We start from the raw sequence: 9871 nt of genomic DNA on the forward strand, positions 1-9871 counted from the left end.
TGAAGGCATTTGTCTATAATGAAATTTATAAAGAGAAATGGCTAAGTAGGAGTGAACATTTTAAGGTTTAGCCTTTAGCACTACCATGAGTTTAGTATTTGACAAATTTATTTATTTATTTGTTGGGTTTCAAAGTAATAAAAAGTTAGGCTTAGTTGTAGAATAAATCGTAAAAATATCTAAATATATGTATATACAGACGATAACGGTGTTTCTTTGAAAAGTCTTCTTTCTTGTGTTGTTTTTTTTTTGTAGTCTAGGAAGGATTTCTTCCTTCGAAATATTGCAGCAATTAAAAATCATTATGGAAATGAACAAGGGAAAACAATGTTATGATTGGTACTACGTAACACGTTTTGATTGGCATCCATAGAATTTTGTGGGTCTTTGTATAGGAAAAAATAACAAATAGATTTTATGCAAAAATCTAAACCATATATAAAGAAAAAATAAAAAGTTACAGCATTTATTTGCTCTATATAAGTATTAATCATTTCACAACTATTAATTTGGGTTCCAGAATTCAATAAACGGAAAGCACCAGTTACTGTTCATTCAAAATAAATTATTTGCATTATTTAGGCATTTTAAGCTTACATAGTAACTAAATTTATATATTTTGATAAGGTCCTTTGGTATTGGAATGCAATCATTTGCATGAGTTTTAAAATAACATCAATTCTTAGTCTAGAAGTACAAAAAATGAATGCTATCATTGGTTTCATCCCAGTTTACAGGTCAGACAAAGCTTATATTGACATTAAGAAATCGACCCCAATTCTTTTTTGTGTTTCATATTTGTACATACATACATACATATATAATATAAATTATTGTGCAATTATTTGGTATTACACTAGTCAGCAGATAAATGTTATAATCGATCTCGTATAGATTTATAAACATTTTGGAGGAGCTGATTTATAGAACTTGGGTAAAACGGTACACTGTTTTATTTGAAAAGTTTTCCAAGGATTTTCCTTTTTGAAAAATGGGTTACATAAATAATAGAAATGATTTATATTTCGTTTTTAAAGAATAGAGTAGAACCCCAAAATATACGTTTTCAGTCAGAGGGGGTATTTTAAATAATCAGTATAGGTCCAGCTCTCCCGTTCTGATGCAATTTTTGTTACACTGCATTTGGGAGTCGCATGTATTCATCACAGATTTGCTTTCCATATTTATCGGCAAACTCGGCTAACTTCCCAAAAGCAGTGTAATAATCCATAGTATTTTTCCGTTCTGTGCGCTAATCTTCGCATGATTCCTAATCTGCAGCAATACTTCTTTGTACAACGCATTCAGCAAACCCGATAAATAATTTTGTTTTAAAATTATAATAGTTAATAGAATCTTAAAGTCATAATATAGTATTTTCAAACATTTAAATGTTTTGACGGATGTATGATTGAATATAGACATACACGTGGGTATAATGGCCATAACAATAGTTAGCTAAAATGTCTTTAAAAAATTGTTGCAGTTGATTATACGCCATAGGTGTGTATCTTTAAGCTGTATAAATAAGGAAAAATTAAGTAAGTGTTTTATATTCGTGTTATATTGATTGCATCAGTAATAGACTCCCTTCTTAACAGCTGTTTCGTATCATTTTCTATTTCAATCGGCGATATTCCTGCACTTCTGTCATTTAAATAGGGAGTATCTTCCTCTACAATTTTTTCGAGAAGTATATCACCAGAGTTATTCATACCTAAAACATAAGTTCAATAAATAAATTGAATTAGGGATAAAAGCGAAATACGCTAACAATTACGTCCAACTATCGGTCCGTTAGATAAGTTATCCGAAGATGCGCAGTTTACGACTGCGACATCTGTGGGCGAGTTATTGCGGCCGCTTTTTTGTAAGGCTACAGCTTTGCGAGCATGGCGCGTGGTTAGCACACCAGTTTCTACATCTCTTTCAAGGCGGTGCCCTGAAACAAATATGCATATGTATATCTTAAACAGTTAATATCAAAAAAACTATGTCTTACCAGAACGTGATCGAGTAAGCTGCCGTTGTACGTAGTCCTCGAGATCCTCCTCTTCCTTTCGACTTATGAGGCAATTCAAAACTAACAAAAATAGTCCAAGTCCAAGGGAAAATAATCCTGTGCAAGTCACCTCATTCCACCACGCAGAACTGGAGCCTGAAACAATCCGTAAAGCTCAACATATACTCGTATCTGAATATTTTGAAAATATATGTATGTATGAGTGAGTATATTACTTACTAAACACATTCCAGGACATTGTTTCATCTGGAATAATTCCTGCCCCGATAAGAAAAACTCCAAAAACAATGAACACAATACCAATATGAAGCATTCCAATACTGGTGACAACCTATTTTACAAAGAAATGCATTATACTTGTGTTATTAAAACATTACTTTCTAAAAATCAACCTGGCTGTCAAGCATTCCTGGTCCAGGCTTGGCCGCATGATGGTGATGATATTTGCGTCTCACAGACCCACTGGGTGAATGGAATGTTTCGCCACTCTCGGAGCTTTGAGTGCTATACCTCCGTTCTCGAGCTCTTTTCTGTTCATCTCTTCTTTTACGCTGGCGCTTAATAGCCATAGCAGAATGTATTCCAACCGAATGCATATTCGTCCTACAAATCGGGTAATGTTTCAAATATTTGTATTTTACTCTTGGATGTAATTTTTTTCAATTGGGAGCAAAGTGTAATAGCCTTCGTTCTTGTGTCGGTGGCACGTTTCGACAAATAGATTGTGTTGTACATTTTAAAATATTTTCAGAATGGTTAAATACGGAGAGGTAAAAGTTGAACAGTTGAAAAGGAATTGTCTGAGCGGGGCTTACCGACGAGCGGCTTGAACTGCAGCCGAACTGCAGCTGCGGTTGGAAGCTGCAATGGAGAGAGAAGGCCTCAACGTCGACAAGAAAATCTATAAAAACTCAGAAGCAATTCAGCGTTTGGATGAAGAGATCAAGCAAGAGATCACACGTCTTGATGAGAGAATTCGACAAGTGGAACATCGTCTCGAAGATCGGCTCGAGGACCGATTCCGTCGATTGGAGTTGGGTTTTCCTGTCAACAACATGACAACTGCCAAACCGAAATTCACTACACCTATTTTTGGGGGCACAACAACATTTTGCGTTTTCATGACGCGATTCGAGATGTCAGCATCGAAGAATAATTTGATGGAAGCTGACCGCGCGGCCTCTTTGGAGCTTACTTTGAAGGGTCTTGCTGCTGATCTACTACAATCGATTCCCGACGCAGATAGATTAAATTACGAGGCTGTTAAGCGTGCCCTGGAGCGTAGATATGGAGGTGACCACAGGCGGGAAGTTCCCTTGGAGCTGAAGGGCAGGAAACAACAATACTGGGAGTCGCTTCAAGAGTTCGCGAGAAACATATAGCGACTCCCACGCCTGGCTTACAATGATGCTCAAGAGGTGTCAAGAGGTATTCAACGGAAGATGCTTCATTTGCAACCAAGCGGGTCATATGTCGCTATATACAAAAAGAACGAGAATATCGCAGGAACAAAGGCATATACAAAAGTTGAAACCAGAGACGGCGGATCAGGTATCAGGCTTAAGCAAGAGCAAAGTCTGTCCGAACTAGAGGGCTGCCGAGCCACAGTCCCAGATACTAAAGGATCTTTAGCTAAGCGAAGGCTAAGGCTGGAGCTGGAGAAGCAGTCCAAAGCAAACGAAATCCTGCTGACGAACTTCGCATTACTGGGAAAAAGCCACGAATCGACCATTGGGCAAATGGAGAACTGCAAGCTCCAATCACAGTCGGACAGAAGTAAAGAGACCCTATGGACGGTCGAGGACGAGCTGAAGCGACTGCAGCAGCAGTTGGCAGAGTCCGATGAGGAGGGCAGCATACAGCTTGCCAAGCTGGAGAAGGTCGCTGAGCTGAATGTTCAAACAAGAAAAACTGAGGCAGCTCTCATCTCCAGCCAGGCGGATATAGAGTCGAAGAACAGGATGGTGAAAACCACAAATGCGGCACTCGAGAAGATCAACAAGGACTATGCGGAAACTCGAGCAGAGGCCTCCCAGTTGGAGGAACGTCTCCAGAAAATCTAAGAGCAGCTCCAATCCAAGCTGCAGGCAGAAAGAACTTCGTCGAGCATCCTTCACATCAAGATGACTAAATTCAGCGAACAAATGGCCAGCAGCCAGGAGGGTCTGACCATTAAGACCGATGCCTGTGGCCAAAAGATGCTGCAGAAGAACCGCGAGATGCGGGATCTGTGCCAGCAGCTGCACTCCAGTCAAGAAGCTCTGGCCAAGCCGAAAGCGGAATCAGAGCCACGGCAAGGAGCGCTGAACGAGTCAGTCAAGAATCTGAAGAAGGAACTAGCCAAGATCCATGCCGACCAACAGCAGTTGAGCTGCGACACCAAGGAGACCATCAGGGAGCTGAAAGACCACCTAGAAATCACCAACACGGATCTCCAGCACAAGGAGAAAATGGCACTAGAAGATGCACAAAAGATCAGCGACCTAAAGACACTGGTGGAGGTTATTCATGTGGCCAATGCTACTATATCTGAAACTAATGCAGAGCTGTCCACGGTGGTGGAGGTGCTCCAGGCGAATAAGAGCGAAACGAATCACATCTTCGAGCTGTTCAAGAAACAGGGGAACTAAAGCTTTTCACAATTGCGATTTTATAATCCACAAAGGAAGAAAGGAATATCGCCGAAGCTACAGACGAACAGACAACAGAAGAGCGAAACTAAAAGTGATATATCTCGAGACTGGCACTTTTCGTTGGAACATGTTCGGGACGTGCAATATTAGGCGGAGGGCAGTGTAACAAATGGAGATTAAGTAGGCACGTAAAATCCCCAGTAAAATAAAGACTCCGTTTAGTAAAAATAATTTATGGTTTTTAGGAAAATATTATATTAGGAAAACATTATAGTTTTACCGTTTATTACGCCTGTTTTAACGCCCAGTCAACTTTGGCTTTTCTTCCAAAACAATTTTTTTAAGTTTTTAAAAATATATAAATATATTAAGTTTCACATTGATTTCTAGCTTAGTTCAAAAGTTATAAGCCCCTGTGCAACGTCGTATTTCGTAGCTTCAAACTGATCTGATTTCTTTCACTTCGTAGCGGATTTTTGAAGGCTCGATTATTTAAGAGCATCACGAGAAAAAGTAGCGGAATTTCTGGAGGACATTTCTGGTTCACTAGTTGCTTTCAGTTCGCACAAGTATTACCGACTGCTTGAACGAGTTTTTTACTTTTTTACTCATTACTCATGCATAAGTACTAAGTACGTCACTAAAAAGACATGTCATTGAGGATTTCCAAAGCTTTCACAGAGTAGGGATGGATTCTTGTATCGCTATGAAAATCATAAAAATTAACTGAAACCCGAAATACTAAGCGCCTTTCGAGATGAACGATGCCGAAGAGCTTACTTCAGATAAGACTGTTCGGAGCGGCAGCCGTCAATAGCTCTTAAGACATTTCAATAATCTCTTCTTATATCTTTTTTTCTAATTTTCTTGAATTGTCTATTATGGCGCTTATCCTAAAAACAATAAGCAATACGTGCTCCACCATAGAGCTTTATACCACTTTCTACCACTAACAAGGGATCAAAATGCGACAAACACACTTGGGATCTCGTCTCTTATGGCTCAGGGGCTCTACCTTATGTGGGATGGGGAAAGTGTATTTTCTTGGCAAATATGCAACACATTTCTTTGAACACAGCCAACTCTATGTCGTAGATCCGCAACCAAGGAAAACTTCTTCGAAAACTTTTATCCGAACCATATAGATCAGATAAACCAAAAAAACCCCTGGTTGCAGCCTGAAAACTTGAAAGATAGCACAGTGCCACGAAACGAATCTATTTGAATGTAAAATTCTAAAAATAGTCATAGGACCAGGCTCACAAACTAAAATTGGTCAAGTTGAAATTACAAATCCACTGTAGCACGGTTTAATCTAGCCGAACTAATATACATATGTACATACATATATACATATGATGTGAAATATGGTAGCAGAAGAGATCCCCAAATGCAACGATTTTTCTTTATAAATCAAACCAAAACTGCAGCAACAAAAAAATTTCAATCTACACATGTACATATGTATGTATGTATGTATGTACATTTGCGTTTTGGTCTTTTACAACTTACACTTTTGACCTACTTAAAGCCTTGTTCTGCTCCAGCCACACCCAAGATCAAAATATCAAATTACTAATTAAAAATTTCCAGGTCTTGGGTTTGCCAATAATTTCAACAGGTTTAACTGGGTGTTGAACTTGTTGTGTACTTATGTAGGTATGTATTAAATTAATAAACGCAGTATTCCGTAACGCAGGACACTTCTGCATGTGGATGTACTTGGACACATGTACATACATACGAATTACTAGTGAATCGCATTTATGAACCAGACGGTAATTCCAAACACAAATACAAATACTCACAAACATAAATATAAAATTTACAATGTACTCCCAGTTTCAGTTTTAGTTTGAAAGACCCATAGCTATACACCAGTATGAGTAGGTATGCATACACACATACATAATCGGTGGTAGTTTCACCACCCCCTTTTACAGTCCTGTGAATTGCATTCTGGCGCTTTTTCCTTTGTACCAGATGACTTCAGCTATCCCACTATCTCACATTCGTTTATTCTCACCTTTTGTGCGTAATTTCCTTTGCCTAACAGAATGAAGAACTTTTTTTTAATTTTTGATCAATATAATAATGCATTATACAAAACATAGCACGACAGTCCAATCACATTTTATTACCGAGTAAATAGTTAAAGTTATTATTTATATTTTATCGATTTTTGCTATGTACCGAAGTTGTGTGACCCTTTTATGTGTGATTCTGTATTTGGGCGAAATTTTTTGTTATCAAAACATACGGCTTTGACATAAAGCAGTTTTTTTTAGTTTTTTATAGAACGGAATAATTATTTGTTATATTTTTTGATTGAGTGCAATTTATTTATTTATATATATTTTATTTATAAGCAAGAACAACGGTTTATACATGACAAATATGTTTCACTTGCACTAGTGTGCATTTTTCCCCAGAACTGAAAGTGAAATATCCTTTAGTATAAAACAAACTTAAAGCTAAATAAAATACCATTGATAAACTTCAAAGCTCTAAGAGATGTTGGTTCTTATCCGAACTTAAAGAAGCTTTACTCTCATACTCATTTAGTTCAATCAAAAACAAAATTACATACATACATATGTCCATAAATGGTGACACTACAATTAAGAACTATTTACAACTGTGACGAATTAAAAATGAAATCTTTTATTACAAATATATAAATATAAAATAAGTGAATGCATACGGTCTAATTTAAATCAAATACTTGTTTAGCACAATGGGTGGCACTTTCAAACGAGAGTATTGTACTTTGAAACGTACTTAGCTTCTGAATGTATAGTTTGTGGAGTTTCGTATTGGCGCTCTTATAGTAAACGCCATCAATTAGTTTTGCAGTTACGTAGGAAAGCCAAAGCACGTTTGTTTTAGGGGCAAATGAAGCCCAATTGTTTCTAAAAAATATAATCAGATATGATTGTAGACTAGATAATACACAGTTTCCTTAGTCCATTACTCACTTTAGCTCATCCCGCATCAGTCGGTAAATATCATATTGATAGTCTCCTGACGCCGCAAACAGTTCCTCATCGGAAGACAGATCATTAAAATTGCAAAATTCGTCTATAGTTATTCTTGATAGAGTGTAGTCAATGATTGTAACTTTCACCCCCTTCGAAAATACTTTCAGATCCTTGGTATGAAATTTATAAGAAATTTCCTTCTTGATAGTTGGTTCAATCAATATGTTGCCCCAATGAAGATCACGATGCTCAAATTGGCACTCTTCTTCGCCAACCGCCAGGGCCAAGATTATCTTAAAATAGTTAATATTAACCACCAGTAATAATCTAAGTATTTCTATAATCGTACCTGTTGCAATGCATAATACGACTGTTCAGCATTTACAAATTTAAAACTGGACATGTCTTCTCCAGAAAACTTCAATTCTAAAACTATAAATAGTTGGTCATCTGCAAAAATTCTTGGATGATCATTTTCAGACTCCTTTTCCTCGTCGTAACTTTCCCAAAGTTTTATCAAATGTTCCGGGTACTTTCCTTTAACTAAAGATACCTAAAAACAGATTTAGTTATCCAAATATTATCCTAAACTTGTATTACCTTGTATATATTTGCATATCCATGAGTAGTATTATTTTTTCCTAATCTTAGGCTGCACATTTTCTTAGAAATTAAAATTTCTGGCAAAATTTGTTCAAAGGTCTTTTGCAATTCTCCGTTAACTTCAGTAGAACCTTCAATAGGTATTACCTTTAGGACAACGTCACAGTTACGCGTATCTCTTTTTTTCCGTTTCATAGTATACTTAAACACTTCGCCATAAGCACCTTCACCTATTTTCTTGGTATTCATCATTTTTGATGGTGCATATACAACGTCAAATCGAAGCGGCTTACGCTGATCGCAATGTTTCAGAACTTGGCTCTCATAATCAGTAATTATATTATTGCAGTCATTTAAAAATACCGATTTTCGTCCTTTAGAAGGGCTGACTTGTCTAGATGCGCGGGCAGTGAGTAATCGGGAGTTGTCGCTTATGTTTAGAGTAGGTTCAACTACTTGCGTTCGACGCCAAGAATTAAGAGATTTTCGCCACTTTCCTGGCTGTAAAACAAGTGAAGACCGAATTCCAAGTTCGTCAGAGTTCTTTTTCGAGTTCCTAATCGTATCGATCGTATTCTTGGATTCTACTTCGAAGCATACTCGTTTTTTTATGTGCAGTTCTACAAAGTCCTCCACACGGTCAGTATTACGGTTCAGAATCCAAGGTTTTTCAGTATTACCACCAAAGCCGTCAAGTTTCATTCCCGTGATAGGTGATATACCGCAGTCAAATAAATCATTCCCTAAACGTTTTCCAAACGGCGTTGAAATGGAGTCACAGCTTGTTCCAAACTTTTTTAAGACATCACAGCCATCTAAAATATGTTGCTCAGACCCGGCCTTCTTGTCGTTATCTAAAATACTGTGGTTGCTGTTTTCTACACTGGAATCAAGGTTAAATGATGCTCTAACATTCGTTTTAATTATGTTGAGCAGTCGCAGTTGCCTGTATGAAATTAAAAGAATGATTGTTATGCAAGATAACTAAAAAAACACAATTCTTACGGCCGGGGTTCCAATAACTTATCAAATGAATCTTTCCATGCTTCCTCCTGTAAAGTATCCTCCATCTGGACTAAGTTTCTATAAATCTAAAGTCTACTATTTAAATTTATCACTTCAATAGAGATGTGAAATGCATACTTCGATTATTTTATGTCTTTTTGTCGGAGCCGCCATATAAGTATTTAGATCATGAGGGTGCTCCCGTAACTGTTGAATTGATAAATCACATATCTGACAGCAAGCAATGATGGTATTCTTGAAAGTGCTTCCAATATGCTTCTGACTTTTCAGAACAACGCCCCGCAGTTGTTTTGGTATCTACAGCGAAAAAAAACTGGAAAACAAAAAAAACTGATATTACACCAATTCTTTTCTCCGGCATTGGTGGTTTATTTGATTATTGTTCTGGTTTATGTTTGCTATCGTGAGTTTTTTCCGCGAGTTTACTATCGTTATCGAAATTAAGCAGTAACGCAAATGGAGTGGTAACGCTGGCATTAGGTTGTGTTCTAGCATTATGAAAACAGCAGATCTGTGTTTTGATGTAGGATGTAGGAGTACCATAGAAACCATAGGTTTCTTCGTCACATTCTTCTAGCAGCGTATGCATACCCACAGGGGTCTAA

General features: G+C 37.3%; 2 protein-coding genes across 5 annotated transcripts; both read right to left on the reverse strand.

Moving 5' to 3' along the window:
- Positions 1-452: 452 nt before the first annotated feature.
- On the reverse strand, positions 453-7195 carry LOC117188782. Of its 3 annotated transcripts, none has more exons than XM_033393152.1 (6): positions 6683-7195; positions 2416-2626; positions 2243-2354; positions 2003-2158; positions 1781-1942; positions 453-1717 (listed from the first exon to the last, which is right to left on the reverse strand). In XM_033393152.1, exons 2-6 carry the CDS (start codon positions 2617-2619, stop codon positions 1551-1553), a joined length of 801 nt encoding a protein of 266 aa, XP_033249043.1. In that variant the 5' UTR covers positions 2620-2626; positions 6683-7195; the 3' UTR covers positions 453-1550. The 3 variants fall into 3 exon arrangements, with proteins under 3 accessions (XP_033249043.1, XP_033249041.1, XP_033249042.1); XM_033393150.1 differs by having other exon boundaries at positions 1775-1942; XM_033393151.1 differs by lacking the exon at positions 6683-7195 and adding an exon at positions 6465-6552 and having other exon boundaries at positions 1775-1942.
- A 109-nt stretch (positions 7196-7304) lies between these two features.
- Positions 7305-9401, reverse strand: LOC117188781 (putative serine/threonine-protein kinase haspin homolog). Of its 2 annotated transcripts, XM_033393148.1 has the most exons (6): positions 9384-9401; positions 9246-9331; positions 8238-9186; positions 7987-8190; positions 7635-7930; positions 7305-7568 (listed from the first exon to the last, which is right to left on the reverse strand). In XM_033393148.1, the coding sequence occupies exons 2-6, from the start codon at positions 9308-9310 to the stop codon at positions 7364-7366; spliced, it is 1719 nt and encodes a 572-aa protein (XP_033249039.1). In that variant the 5' UTR covers positions 9311-9331; positions 9384-9401; the 3' UTR covers positions 7305-7363. The 2 variants fall into 2 exon arrangements, with proteins under 2 accessions (XP_033249039.1, XP_033249040.1); XM_033393149.1 differs by lacking the exon at positions 9384-9401 and having other exon boundaries at positions 9246-9377.
- Between the last annotated feature and the right edge of the window lie 470 nt (positions 9402-9871).

The sequence above is a fragment of the Drosophila miranda genome, chromosome 4 (assembly GCF_003369915.1).
Source record: "Drosophila miranda strain MSH22 chromosome 4, D.miranda_PacBio2.1, whole genome shotgun sequence".
Lineage (NCBI taxonomy): Eukaryota > Metazoa > Arthropoda > Insecta > Diptera > Drosophilidae > Drosophila > Drosophila miranda.